Source organism: Abrus precatorius, unplaced genomic scaffold (assembly GCF_003935025.1).
Source record: "Abrus precatorius isolate BTA unplaced genomic scaffold, Abrus_2018 Scaffold8, whole genome shotgun sequence".
Classification (NCBI taxonomy): domain Eukaryota; kingdom Viridiplantae; phylum Streptophyta; class Magnoliopsida; order Fabales; family Fabaceae; genus Abrus; species Abrus precatorius.
This window is the reverse complement of record NW_020874428.1, coordinates 5,676,331-5,691,919: the sequence shown is the minus strand read 5'-3', so window position 1 is coordinate 5,691,919 and position 15,589 is coordinate 5,676,331. Positions and strand designations below refer to the sequence as shown.

The following is a 15,589-nucleotide window of genomic DNA, read 5'->3' as shown; positions in this document are numbered from 1 at the left end:
TCCTGACTGGCTTTAAGTGCAAACATTCTACAATGGATTGAACATAACCACAAGACAAATGATAAATGGTACAACTGGAAAAACTTTAAATAGCAAGACACCAAGGGCTGCATAAGAACTGTTTGAAGAAATGGCAATGACAACTACTAGTGGAGCTCCACTCGATCTAAACCTACAAAATTTGTTGGGATTTATAGTCTTGATGCAGTAACATCCTTAGCAATGCAAGTTGAAGCTTTAGGAAAGAAGATTGATAGTTTATCTGTTAATCATACAGTTGCTCCAGTGATAAGATGTGATATTTGTGGAGGAGGCCATCCTAATCATGAGTGTCAAGCTACTCAAGAAGAGCATGCCAATATGATAAGAAATAGACCACCTTACCAAAATTATAATGGCATGCATAATTCGGGCTGGAGAAATTATGCAAACACACCATGGAACAACAACCAACAACTAATGCAGAACAACACACTCTCAAGATTTTAACAAGCTTCACATCCACCATCACCCCCAGATGAAAAGAAGTCAAACTTTGAGGAGTTAATGACTAAATTCAATCAAACTTCAAAATCTCAGTTTTAATCCACCGAGACAGAACTAAGAAATCAACAAGCCTCTATCTATAATCTAGAAAATCAGCTAGGTCAAACTTCTAGACTCCTCTCAGAAAGACCCCAAGGAAGCTTGCCTAGCAATACTAAGACTAATCCTAAGGAGTAGGTTAAGGTAGTTACATTAAGGAGTAACAAAACATTACAAGAGAAGGGGAAGTAAGAAGCAAAAAAAAACTACAGTTGAAGAGGAGGATAAATGTCAAGAAGAGATTATGGACAAGCCCCCTACAGTGAAGGAATTTATACCTCAACTTCCCTACCCAGCAAGATTGAAGAAAGACAAAGATGATGAACAATTTGGTAAAAAAATTTTCCTTATTTCGTCAACTTCATATCAATTTATTGTTTGTTAATGCTCTGGCACAGATGCCCAAGTATGCCAAATTTCTGAAAGATCTATTGTCCAACAAGAAGAAGTTGGAAGAGTTGGTCACGGTAACTCTGAATGAAGAATGTTCAGCAATTCTACAAAACAAGATGCCCGAGAAATTGAAGGATCTAGGGAGTTTACTCTTTCTTGTCTCATTTGTAGATTGATAGTTAATAGGGTTTTGGCTGATTTAGGTGCTAGCATTAATTTGATATCATATTCTGTCTTTAAGAAATTGGGTTTGGAGAAACTTAAGCCAATTATGATGAGTATTCAACTAGCTGATAGGTCAATTAAATATCCTAGGGGTATCATCGAGGATGTGCTTGTAAAAGTGAACAAATTCATTTTTCCTGTTAATTTTGTGATTCTTGATATAAACGAGGACACTGAAGTTCTTTTGATCTTAGGTCGTCCATTTTTAGCTACTGCAAAGGCTATAATTGATGTGAGTGATGAAAAGTTAATTTTGAGAGTTGGAAATGAAAAAGTCACTTTCAAAATTCCTGATGTAATGAAAAAATCTTTGAAACAAGACGATTCTCGCTATTTTGTTAATGTAATTGATGATTTTGTTTCTGATTGTGCACAAAAATTCTTAATTTCAAACCCATTGGAAAGAAGTTTAGTTCATAAAGAAGGAAAAGATGATATGAGCTTGTTAACTCAAGAACAGTGGTGTCATTTAGAAACCACTAAGTCATTATTAAGAAAGAGGGACTTTGAAGTTTTGGAGTGAGATTCAGAGAAGCAACCCAACCCATCCACTAATGAACCACCAGATATAGAATTAAAAGTTTTACCTGAATACTTGGAGTATGCTTTTTTGGAGGATGGTTACAAGTTACTGGTTATTATTGCTTTAGACTTAACACAAGAATAAAAAGCCCAACTGCTGAATGTACTTTAGGAACACAAGAAAGCAATAGCATGGAAGATCTCTGACATAAGAGAGATTAGTCCTTCCTTCTGCACTCACAAGATATTGATGAAGTCTAATTTTAAGGCTGTAGTGCAACCACAAAGAAGGCTAAACTCAAATATGAAGGAAGTGGTGAAGGCTAAAGTGATTAAGCTACTTGATGCCGAAATGATATATCCCATCTCGAATAGTCCTTAGGTAAGTCCGGTGCAAGTCGTTTCAAAGAAAGGAGGAATGACTGTAGTGCCCAATGAAAAAAATGAGTTGGTGCCTACTAGGACTGTCACTGGATGGAGGGTTTGTATTGACTACCAAAAATGGAATGATGCAACAAGGAAATACCACTTCCCTCTCCCATTCATTGACCAATTGTTGGAGTGTCTTTCAGGCCATATGTTTTACTGTTTCATGGATGGGCTCTTAGGATATTTCTAAATCTCAATAGCACTGGAAGATCAAGAGAAAACGACCTTCACATGCCTATATGAAATATTTGCCTACTGCTAGATGTCGTTCGGGTTGTGCAATGCACCGACAACTTTTCAGCGGTGCGTGATAGCTATTTTTTATGAGATGATAGAGGACATAATAGAGGTATACATGGATGATTTCTTAGTCTTTGGTGACTCATTCTCTCATTGTTTAAAAAATTTGTCAAGGGTACTTCGAAGATGTGAAGAAACCAATTTAGTGCTTAATTGAGAGAAGTGTTATTTTATGGTGCAAAAGGGTATTGTACTTGGTCATAAAATTTCCTGTAGGAGAATTGAGGTAGATAAGGCAAAGATTAACACAATTGAGAAGCTATCGCCTTCTACTTCTGTTAATGCAGTTTGGAGCTTCTTAGGCCATGCAGGATTCTATAAGAGATTTATTAAGGATTTCTCCAAGATCACCAAACCTCTGACCAGACTTTTAGAAAAGAAAAATTCTTTTATTTTTAATGAGGAGTGTTTGATTGCTTTCGAGCTACTCAAAGGGAAACTAACCCAAGCTTCTATTTTGTGTGGTCCCAATTGGAACTATCCATTTGAGTTGATATGCGATGCAAGCGACTACGCTGTGGGAGCTGTACTTGACCAGAGAAAAGACAAACATTTTCAGCCCATTTATTATACCAGCAAGACCCTAACAAGTGCTCAAGAGAATTACACTACAAGAGAGAAAGAATTATTGGTTGTGGTGTGTGCATTTGATAAATTTCACCAATATTTAATTCTTTCTAAAGTTATAGTGTATACTAATAATTCTGCATTATGTTATTTGCTAAACAAAACTGATGCAAAGCCTAGAATAATGAGGTGGGTCTTGTTGCTGTAGGAATTCGACTTGGAAATCAAGGATAAGAAAGGTTCAGAAAATTTGGCTGCTGATCATTTATCAAGGCTGGAAAATCCCAGTATGGAGGAATTAGATGAAAAGAGTATTAATAACAAATATCTAGAAGAACACTTGTATAATGTGGTAACTGATTCTGATTTTTATTTTTCATGATTTGCAGATTTTGCTAACTATTTGGTTCCTAAGGTTTTACTACAAGAGTTTTCAAATCAACAAAAGAAGAAATTTTTTTCTGATTTGAAATACTACTTTTAGGAGGACCAATATCTGTTCTGAATTTGTGCAAACTAGGTTATTAGAAGGTATGTATCACACTCTGAAGGATGGAAAATTTTAGGACATTGTCACACTAAACCTGCTGGAGGTCATCATTCTGGAAGTAGGACAGCTAAAAAGGTGTTAAAATCCAGATTTTAATGACCTTCTATTTTTAAGGATGTTCACAAGTATGTTGAGTTATGTGATAATTGCCAGAAATCATGTAATATCTCTCAAAAAAATGAAATGTCTTATAATTATATCTTAACTTATGAAATTTTTTATGTTTAGGGGATAGATTTTATGGGACCCTTTCCTAGTTCAAAAGGGAATAAATACATTTTAGTGGCTATTGATTATCTGTCCAAATGGGTAGAGACACAAACTTTACCTACTAATGATGCAAGAGTAGTCACTAGGTTCCTTAAAAAGCTATTTTCATGATTTGGCACATCAAGAGCTTTAATTAGTGATAGGAGGTACACATTTTTACAATACACAACTTGAAAAAATTCTAAATAAATATGGAGTCACCCATAAAATTTTTACCCCATATCACCCTCAAACAAGTGACCAAGTTGAAGTAGCTAATAGGGAGTTGAAAAGAGTGTTAGAAAAAACAGTAGAGAAGAATAAGAAGAACTGAGCTGATAAGTTAGATGATACCTTGTGGGCTATTAGGATAGCTTTTAAAACTCCCATAGACGCTACACCATATAGACTTGTGTTTGGTAAAGCCTGTCATCTCCCAGTTGAATTAAAACATAGCGCATTTTGGGCAATCAAATCTCTGAATATGGATCTTAATCATACAGGTAACAAGCGGATGATGCAATTGAATGAATTGGAAGAATGGCACATGGAAGCCTATGAAAACTTCAGGATCTACAAGGAAAGAATGAATGTTTACCATGATAAAAAAAATCAAGGGAGGTAAACTATTTCAAAAAGGGTGATTTGGTACTATTGTACAACTCTCACCTCAAATTATTTTCAGAGAAACTCAAATCCCATTGGTTTGGACCGTTCACTATGCATGAGGTATTTTTTTATGGTACATAGGCTAAAACTGAATGGACATAGGCTAAAACTGTATCAAGGGGTCAATTTCAAACTTTTGCAAATGAGGAGTTTAAACCCCTCTATGTTGAATGCTAAATTACATTTAATAGTTTAGGTTATATAGGTTTATTTTATTTTAATTTAGTTATTTATCTGTTCAATTATTTATAAAAAGAAAAAAGGGAGCAGTAAGATACACCTCCATATACACGACCATGTACGTGTATTTGTATTTCATGTTATTTCTGTTAGGCAGTGATGTACACGGCCAAATACACATCCATGTACTTTTATTTTGCTTAGACATAGGTTGGGCAGAGATGTACATGCTCAGTTACACGCCCATGTACTTTTATTTTCTTTTGATATTGTTGAGGCAGTGATGTACACGATCATGTACACGGCTGTGTACATGCCCAGGTGAGTCCTTTGTTTTGATATAGTTTTTGGCACAAAAATATTTTCTCATTACCCCTCCAAAAGGAATGTGAATAATTGATGTAAGAAGAGAAAAGTGAGAGAAAGAAAAAAAAGTGAATAATTGTAATGAGATGTTGGTGAGATACGTGAAAAATTTCGTGTGTGTAGCGTAGCAATTTAGATATATATTATTTAAAATTATAATGTTTTAGCTAAAAAACCTTAATTAAAAAATTATTTTTAAATTTATAACTCTCGTCAAACAAAATATATTGTAACACGTCAAGATTACTATGTCCCAGATTCTGATTTAACAATTTGTAACTTTATTTTCGAGCAGATATGTGCTTACATAAGTAAAATACTCATAAAGATCTTAACAAAAATGGAAATCATGTTAAGGTTTTGTATTACCATTTGGAACAGTTGCTTTTCAAATTAATAAAAAAAAAAACTCTTTACTTTATAAGGAATTTTTAAAAATAAAATCATCTTTTAAAAAACTTTCCTACTCGAGATTTTAGACAATTTAAAGTTTGGCTCCTCCTAATTTTTAGCGGTAGCTCCAATATCTTTTTTTCTTATTTCAAATATTGTAAATTATTCAGATTGTTTTAAAGTGAATTACGGTCATTCAGTAATAGGGCTTAGTTGAACCTGACACTAGATTTTAGATCCATTTGTAAACTGACACTGTTTTTTAAATTATAACTATAAGATTAAATTACAATTTTTTAAACAACATTTGGAAGAGGAAAAACACCTAAATGATATGAGGACAACCCCAGAGAAAAGAGAGGAGGCCAGCTAATTTTGTTGACTAAAATTACAGAACCGGGTATAAGTACCTGAAAATACGAGGCACCTACCCTGATTTGTTGGCTTTCTTGGAAAACACAATAGGACGCAACTTGAACTTAAGATGCATTCATTTCATTCAACAAAAGTCACTCCTCAAGCATCAGAGCATTTGAATTGAATCTAAGCTCGAGAAGTCAAATAAACTATAAGCTTTTCCTAGAGCTTGGAAGTTGAAACTCCTGAAACTATCAATTTCATTCATAGCGTCCATTTGTACAACTTGCTTGTTAATTATTTTTATGATGGGTAAAGGGCGGGGAGTACTGCAAAGCTTCCCATCCTTACTGTGAATTGGACCCGTGAACAACTTTAGCAGAGTGGTGTTTAAGTAGAACAAAATATAAGCCATTTCACCTTCGCATCACACAAGTAAAATACTTAAAACGTTCCACTGGGACGGCCTGACGGATCAAGCCAACATTGGCATTATTCACACAAATAAAGCGCTTCAATATGTTCACGCAATCACTACTTTTGTGGATTACATCGAGCCACCCAACAAAAATTATTTCTACATAGGTGGTGCCAAACTTGACAGGCCCACGACGCAATCCCCCATGCTTTGTGTAAAAGAAAGAATTTTGATCCAACAATCAAAGTATGCCCAAAATCTTGATGTCTTTACTGAAGGTAGAGGATATATGTTTAAATAAAATAACATCTACGCACAAACAGGATCTCATGGAACCATGAATTTTCTGAAACCTTCGAATGAGACTTGAAGTTAAAGCAAATAGCACACAACACCAAACAAATATGAACTCTCAAATATTAGTACATTAATTGCACATTTCAAAGCAAAACATATGTGAACTGCACAGCTCCCAAATAGACATCAACTAGCGACACACTCTTCACAACATATTTTTTATTATCAGATAAAATCTGTCAGGCCCGCTAAAAAAAGTGAATCAAGATGCGCGTGTTCCCAGCATTGCTCTCACATTAAATAATTTCATAGACACAGAAGAAAACAAGATTCCAAAAGATAAATGATCATTGATGTACATCATGTACTGATAACTAGTTTTCAGAACTTTTTCATAGCACACAAAAATCAAGTGGAATTTAAACCGATTCAGATACATTTTAGATCCAACATTTTAGCCAAAAAAAAGAGGGCGAACAAAATTGGCTTTCCACAGAATAGTCATACCACACATGTAGCAATAAATTGAAAACAATTACTTAGAACACACATAAAAATGAAATATGGACAGAGTAAATCCTTATTTTAGTTCCTAAAATTATAAGTATCGATCATTGTAATAAAAAAAAAAATCATTTTAGTCATTTTTCAACAAATTTTTTACTGTCATTTTGTATTACAAAGGACAAAAATAAATATTTTGTAAAATTAGAAATTAAAGTGAAGATTGTGTAAAGTCAAAGATTAAAGTGAGCAACACAATCTGAAGGGCTAAAATGGGACTTTACTGGGTAAGCAAGTGGAATTTGTCCTCTCCCCTCCTCTCCACCGCCCAGTTTACACCAAATGTGAATACACACATAATTTGATAGAACTTGTGCCACGGCCACGTGCAAAGGCATAAGCATCATTGTTATTCTTAACAAAAACTACACAAACCCAAATGTAAAAAACCACCATATATGGCATAGTAACATATTACAGTATAGAATACCTAATACCAAGAAGAACATAAAATTAGTAAGCTAACCAAAGAAGTAATACAAAGGTTAAGGCAATTCATAAGCTACTGTTATATAATAACACTTACAAAAATCCTTAGTTTGGAATTCATCTGATTTGCCTCTTGAACAAGTTTAGAAAAAAGAAAGTAGCACAGACAGTAACGAATAGGCCTTGCCAATATGGGGCAGATAGGAAATTCGGATGGTCCCAGGAATGCTAAATAAAATTTAAATATACTGTCAAGTGAACAATGACAGCGTGAAGTAAGATGATGTTGCCCACAGCATACTAGAGTAAATTGCATGTTGCAATTACCAATACCAATACCAATATCTAACTCTAACTCTATTCCTCTGGAGCCAATTGCCTTTCATTAGGCACAGGAGAAAATCTGCATGCTCAAAACAAAGAAGATCTACTGAATATTTCCTTAAGTAGGGCTCAAGAGTGTAACATACAAAGATCTATAGTAACTACCTTAACATGCGAAGTGATTGTTCCATGACATATGCCTCAACCCCTCTGACATGTTTCTTCGAGTGGAAAAAGTTTACGCAGTATCATAAATCTTTCTCCTCAGTAGCGGGGGCATTACCCCATTCTGAATACAGTTGTTTCAGGTGATAAATACTCCTGAGAGCAGCATTAGAATGCATATATCTCTTAAATCAATTCATGCAATATCATTCAATTCAATGAAATCCTCCTCCTCTAGAATGGAAAGTAGTTGTTGAGATGTCACAGCTTCAATGAAAAATGCACTGCCACCAGGAAGTCCACAGAGCCTTTCCTGATTACCATCAACAGCAAACAAAAGAATATGATGCTTTAGCAATACTTTCTTTTCTCCCCTATAAAATGAAATGAAGGTGCAACGACAAAAGAATATGCTAAACTAAATAGATAGGATATATTGTAAGCAATGATGGAATAACAAGTACCAACGTTAACTATTCAATTGGTACATGCAGAGTTTCTGCCAACCAGTAAATGTGTTTTCCTCCTTCAGAAGAGCAGAAGATCACGCAATTTTCACATAACATTTATAAAAGAAGATATATGTGCCTATTTCCAGTTCCCAAGTGTTGAAATTTTAATGCCATACCGTGACAGAATAATTAGAAGCTTAAATGTTAAAACGTTACATCCAATAGTAAAAATGATATCATTACTGAAGAAGCACATGCAATCAAAGAAAGACCACCACATGAATGAGTTGTAAGATTTTCCAAATTTAAAAAACATGGTTGCAACAAATATTCAACATGAATTGACCGGCTTCCAATATTGATAATAGCCCTAATTCTGATTAAACTTTTCAGGTTATTGCTGAAGAGTTTGCAGCTGACAGCGTGCAAAACCAAACATAATTTAACAATTGCAAAAGAACTATTTGCTTCAACCACAATACCTACAAATGCACAAAGTCTTCCCAGCAGTAAGTCAAATATAGATGCAGCATGAGAACAAAAAGGAAACACAAAAAAAGTAAACAAGCAGTAATAATGCTTTCTCAGAGCTCACTAAGCTAATGTTTAGTGCATATACAGAACACAATAAAATGAAGGATAATACTTGCAGTAACATAAGTGCTTTTGGTGTTGATCTTCAATTAAAATTGAAATTGCAACAAGATAACTAGTTTAAACCTTTGACGCCGACCACAGCATGAGAACAAGTTGGGAAACTCCAGATTTTGTCCTTAAATGAAATGGAACGATTTTGTTTTATTCTCTTCCATTGCACCTCTTTCGTAGAAACAAAATGTTCCACTTTTTAACCTCAAAGTTTGTTATATTTTTCCAATACGCTAAACACAAGCTTCCTAAGTCACACACTCGTGAAAACAAAATAATACAAGAGATCAATACCAAAGTTGAATTTACCTGTTGACTACCCTGAACAACGGAAACTGGTAGCGCGGCACTATCATCATGTTCACCACCACACCTAATTGGAAGCTCAGTGATCTCATTCTTTCTGTTATCATCACACACAATAGCTTCAACAACATCACTTCTAACATATCCATCACACTGAACCCCAACATGACGCACCGCGGACACACTCTCTTCCGCATAACAACTGAGACCAATCTCCGATGGACTATTCTTCTGATGAGGCTTATTAAACACGCGACAGAGCGCAAATGAAGCCTGCATTACAATCATTACGGATTAATTAATTATTCGCTAATTTGTATTAATTCAATTATCACACATCGGTGTAGGCTTTAATAAAGTTTCGTAAATGAATTATTGAAGAATCTGTACCAAAACACGGTCAACCAATGCGTATTCGTACAAAATCCAATCCGTTCTGGTAGCGCTTTTTACGGAATTGCCAACGTAGAAAACGAAACGTGTCCTTGTTCCCAAAACGGCGTTTCCACCGTTACCGAAAACATCGCGAACCCTTCCCTTTCGAAGCCAGAACCCACTTTTCACCTTCCTGGTACCGCGCTTAGGCACCTTAACGGTGTAACAGAACCAATGCCTCTTCCTCCCTCGGTAACCGTACGAAAAGCACGCAGCGTCCGGTAATTCGAAAGGGTCGTAACCGTAGAGGTCCAGTTCCCGAATCAAATCAGAACCGTAGAAATCCCCTTCGCGGTTTTCGTTCTTGTTGGTTAAGTAGTAACGGAGGAGAAGCTCTTCGGAGGGATGGAACCGGCAACCGGGAGGGAGGGTAGCACGGTGTTGGTCTTCCATGAATCATAAGCGAGGTTGAGAGTGTAAATTGTTGGGGCTAGCCGGTTAGGGTTTATGGAGGATTTAGGAAACGGAAGAAGAAGAAGCGAAGGAAACGAGTGAGAGTGTGTGTGTGGATTTGTTGTGTGAGAAATGAGAATCGTGTCTTGCAAGCTTTCTCACACTCCCGCCGGTGACTGTGCGTGTGGGACATGGCGCGTGGTTATTGGCTGTGACAACAGCGTGGTGATGGAGATGCGATCGGTCGATAGTGAGTGGCGGAACCATCGTGCGGCGTGCGGCTGCGGAGCATGTGGTTAGATTTCCTTAAGTGGATTGGATTGGGGGATGTATCTGCTACGTTGCTGGCTTACGATAGTGCCACCGATGGATCGAACGTATGAGTCACACGTGTCGATTATACAACGGATGCCGCTTGTTCTGCGACATAGGGGCTTGCGTGTCTCTGTCTTGCTTCGGACAAGTAATACCGACAGCAAACCTCAATGCCATAAATGTAAATTCTCATAATCGCGTCAGATAATTTTGTAGTTCTGTTATTTTATCGCATTTGCAAAGTTATACAATAATAATAAAAAAAAAATTTAATACATGTTAGTAGTATCTTAATAAAAAAATTGTGTATGTATTAAAACATAAATTTATAAGTATTATAATCTTATTATTAAAGACAAAAGTCTAATAGAGTATACAAAGATTCAAAGGTAAAGTCGATTTATTATTTTTTAATAATATTTTTCTTTGTTATAAATAATTTATGTTAATTAACTATTAAAATAATCTTAAAATTAGTTGTCATCTAACTACTACATTAATTTTAACAAGCTTAAATGATGTATTTTAGTGAAAACTAATTTATTTTGACATGATTGTTAATAAAATTAATCAATCTCTTAACATATGTGTATTAATATTAAGTATCATTTAATATTAGATGAAATGAGTAGTATAAAAGAATTGGTTCTCAGAAATGTTAATTTTAACAACTTTAGTTGATGTGTTTTAGTAAAAATAGTTATATTTTACATGGTTGCGAATAAAATAATTATGATAATCTTATCTTAGGTAAATATAAGTTTTAAAGCAATAATGAAATCCAATTTATATAAAATAATTAAATCATTGTTCATGCGATAAAATTTCCTCCTACTAATTCTTCTACAATTTCAAATGAGGTCATTCATTAAGAGCGAAATAAAAAATTAGGCTGCGTTCTACATATATTGATGAGTTATGAAAACATGTTCAAATCTTTAAAGTCATTGATTGTATTATGATTTATGCTAGAAGGTCTTCTATAGTCTTATTATCTATGTTCAGTAATTTCAAGAACATTGTCCTTATACACACTTAACTTGTATTTTTTAGCCAAATTGTTATCTAATAGATTTTCTATAAAAAGCCTCATTTTGACAATATAATTGTATTTATATTTGATATATGTTCATTAAATTTAAGACTTTCTCATCTCTACCTCTTTTTGAAACAACTAGATTCATTTGATAAATTTTATTAAAGGTCGGGTGTTATTAACTAAATAGTTAATAGAATTCTCTTTATATATTTTCTATTTAATTTAAAAAAAAAAACATTTGCTTTAGCATTTGCTGACGCTTAAAATTATATAAAGTTGTACCAAATTGCAGCTTCTAAGATTTAGTAATAGATTTATCAGTGATGTTATGTTTTGCCCTGAGTTAAAATTAATATTTGGATCAGGATATAGAATATTATCTTAGGAAAAGTTTATTTGAGTTTGTGTATATTTAGTTATATGTAATTTAAACCTTTACTTTTGAAAGTAATGCAATATTTTATATTTTTTAAAATATGCAGATAAACCCCTCCATTACTCAATATCACTTGAGGAGATTAAGATCCATAGGCTTTTTTTTAGACATAAATACTCTAAAAATAATTGTCATTATATAGAGAGGGGAAGTTAGGGATGGCAATGGGTAGGGTATGGGTAGGGTACTACAGTACCCATCCCCATACCCGCGTTTTAAAAAAATACCCGTACCCGGCCCCATACCCGCGTGGGTATGAACATTAATCCCCGTACCCGTACCCTCTGGGTACTCGCATACCCGTCTTGTACTCATTACCCGCGCTTGTTTGAGAAAAAAATATTTATAAAGAAAAATATGTTTATATAATTTCACATAAGTAGCATAATAATACAAAAATTCAATATGTAGTTGTCGAACAAGGTACAAATATAGATAAAAAAATAAATATTCAAAGATCATAAATGTTAAATGTATCTTAATATAATAATTTTCTAAACTAAAATTTTTAGAAACAATAAGCAAAACTAAACACACAAGTTATTTGTCAGTGATAATCCTATCTTGTGTGAGATTTGATTGATTAGTAATGTCAGAACGACAACGAAATAGATCTGTACAATGGTTGTCCCTTCGTGTGGGATCACTTAGTAACCTCTTGTGACGGCATTAACAACTAACTCTAATGAATAACATTTCATAGTTATTAAGTTTTAGTGAGACAGACATTGAGAATGAGAATAGAGTTAAAGTAGAGAAGTTCAATACTAACAATAGAAAGTTGATACATAAAATATTTTTTTTAACTTTTGAATTTGAAATTGTAAGAAAAATAATAGATTTAATTAAAATAATATAATATAATTAATATATATATATATATATATATATATATATTAATACTAGTATTTTTTAACTCATATACTATACGAAAGTATTTTATCAAAAATATAAATTTTTGAAAAATTATTTTAGTGAATTAAATATTTCTAATGTATATAAATTTAAAAAAAAAATATTTGAATAAAAGATAAATAGTTACAATAAAATTTTATAATAAAGAAATATACGTGTATATTAAAAAATTATACTTTTTTATCTTAAAAAAATTAACAATAATTTTTTATATTTATATCTTTTCAAAAACTTCTTTGAATGTGAATAAATAGTAAGAATAATATTATTTAGATTTAATAAATTATAGTTGTGCTTATAATACATATGTTGCATAGAAAAATATTATTTTAAATTAAAATATAAAAATAAAATTTAAATATTATTAATAAATAATAAATTTATGGTAATAGTAGGTGATTGTAAAATTTATAAAATATTTATAATATATTTATTATTTATCATTCACTTTATGATTGAAACATCAATATGATTTTATTAACAAAAGTATTTGTGTAAAAAATATTTTATGTGTGTCATATATAAATAATATTTTAAAAAAAGTCAATCTCATATTAAATATGTAATAATTAAATTGTGTTAGCCGAATTAAATGATATAAAATAGTAAATAAATTTTTCTATTAAAAATATAAACCAAAATAAATTTTTTGGTTTACTTTATTATTAAATATATTTTTATATTAATCTTATATAACTTCACATAAGTAATATAATAATACAAAAAATCAAATCATAATTGTAGAATAAAGTTCAAGCATATATATATATATACCCCGCCCCATACCCGCATATATATATATATATATATATATATGCGGGTATGGGGCGGGGTGGGTACTTAGATACCCATACCCGCACCCATCTCCATTAAAATTTGCGGGTTTTTATCCACACCCATACCCGTACCCGTATAGCAGGTAAATACCCTACCCATTGTGAGTAAATTTTGCGGGTGCCTATCGGGTAATTTACCCATTGCCATCCCTAGGGGAAGTTAGGCATTTTTTTTTTTATATATACTTTCAAAAATATAGGATGTCAGATTGCACATATCTAAAAATCAAGAGTCTAAATTGTACATCACAAAACATGTAGAAATGATTATTTTTAGGGTTTATATTATCTAAAATATAAAATATACACAAAATTAATATCCCTGTTTTTGCCTATATTATTTAGAACATTTTGTTTAAAATTTTGAGTCATTGTCTTCCCCAAGTATTTTGTAACTAACATTAAGGGCCAAAATTAGGATGATTACTTTTTTCCTTTTTGGACGAGTAATTTTGATTTTGATAAAATTATGATTCTTTTGAAAATATTGATTAAAATAAAATTGAAGAAGCAATATATTTTTATTTAAAAAATTATTGGTTTCATATTTTTGAAAGATTAATATTTCAAAAAAATTAAGAACTTTAAAATATCAAACACATAAAGTATATATATATATATATATATATATATATATATATATATATATATTATAATTATACCGGTATAAATTGTACTCACTTTTATGCTATTTAATAATTTTTATTAAATAATTTATTTTTAAAATCAACTAATTAGATTAAAACTTTTAAAACATTGATCATATTTACAAAATTTAAGATTAATTTAAAATTTGTTGACACCTTCTTCGTACGCATCAAACTTAATAAAATATATGCATTTAAAATATGTAAATGTAAGAACTTTTTAATTGAAATTCCCTAGTTTTTCAATTTTAAATAAATCTGATAAAAATAATATAAATAATATATAATTATAATTTAACAATTAAATTGACAAAAAATATTTTTTATATTAAATTATAAATAGTTTAAATGTGAGCATAACACACATATATATATATATATATATATATATATATATATATATATATTAAAACGATTGAAATTGAGAAGGAAAATATTTTATTTGTTACTTTTACACAAGATTAGAACCGATAAAATAAGTTTGTCCAATTAAATTAATTTGAATAAATTTCAACTTTTTTAACTTGGATATAATTAAGTCTAAAGAGAACTAAGCTTACTAAAATTAAGTTTTAACGATTTTATTTTTTATTTTTAAAAGATTGGGATTTTAAAAAATTTGAATAAATTTATAGTTGTAAGAGATAATTTTAAATTTTGAAAAGAAGACATTTTAATTTTAAAAATATTTATTTTAAACCTTATAAATTTTTTTTAAACTTATTTTATAAAAAATAAATTAAAATTTATTTTTAAATATCTTAAAAAAATAATATTTTTAGATTTTTAGAAGGGGTTGATTTTTAAACATAGAGAGATGTTTTTTTAATTATTTTTTTTTGCAATATTGATTTTTATTTGTAAGAACGATAATATTTTTATTTGAGAAAATGATCAATTTTATTTTGAGAAATGAATATTTTGATTTTCCTTTGAGAAATGCTCATTTTTAAACGTGGAAAGAAAATATTTTTATTTTATGAAAATAATGGATCTTAGAAAAAAAATATTATTTGGAAAACGAGTATATATATAATATCACTGTAGCATTATTCTTGATGATAAGTGTTGAAAGATAATTTCATGGCAGATAGAGCTCAAATATCGGTAGAAGGGAAAAATATTACTCTTGTATAAAATTAAAATTGACATGTGAATATTTTATAAATCCTTATAATATAAACA

The 15,589-nt window shown here is 31.4% G+C and overlaps 1 protein-coding gene across 2 annotated transcripts; it reads right to left on the bottom strand.

Moving 5' to 3' along the window:
• Nucleotides 1–7,489: 7,489 nt before the first annotated feature.
• Nucleotides 7,490–10,403, bottom strand: LOC113848004 (NAC domain-containing protein 71-like). Of its 2 annotated transcripts, XR_003501797.1 has the most exons (4): nucleotides 9,779–10,403; nucleotides 9,392–9,661; nucleotides 7,983–8,295; nucleotides 7,543–7,896 (listed from the first exon to the last, which is right to left on the bottom strand). XR_003501797.1 is itself a non-coding variant. In XM_027477351.1 (3 exons), exons 1-3 carry the CDS (start codon nucleotides 10,214–10,216, stop codon nucleotides 8,179–8,181), a joined length of 825 nt encoding a protein of 274 aa, XP_027333152.1. In that variant the 5' UTR covers nucleotides 10,217–10,403; the 3' UTR covers nucleotides 7,490–8,178. The 2 variants fall into 2 exon arrangements, 1 of the variants encoding a protein (XP_027333152.1); XM_027477351.1 differs by having other exon boundaries at nucleotides 7,490–8,295.
• Nucleotides 10,404–15,589: the final 5,186 nt, after the last annotated feature.

Coding starts and splice junctions, on each gene's coding strand:
- LOC113848004 (XM_027477351.1), bottom strand. CDS start 10,216: ATGGAAGACCAACACCGTGCTACCCTCCCTCCCGGTTGCCGGTTCCAT. Junction 9,662..9,778: donor CATTGGTTGACCGTGTTTTG/GTACAGATTCTT, acceptor ATTGTAATGCAG/GCTTCATTTGCGCTCTGTCG. Junction 8,296..9,391: donor TTGTTCAGGGTAGTCAACAG/GTAAATTCAACT, acceptor GATGGTAATCAG/GAAAGGCTCTGTGGACTTCC.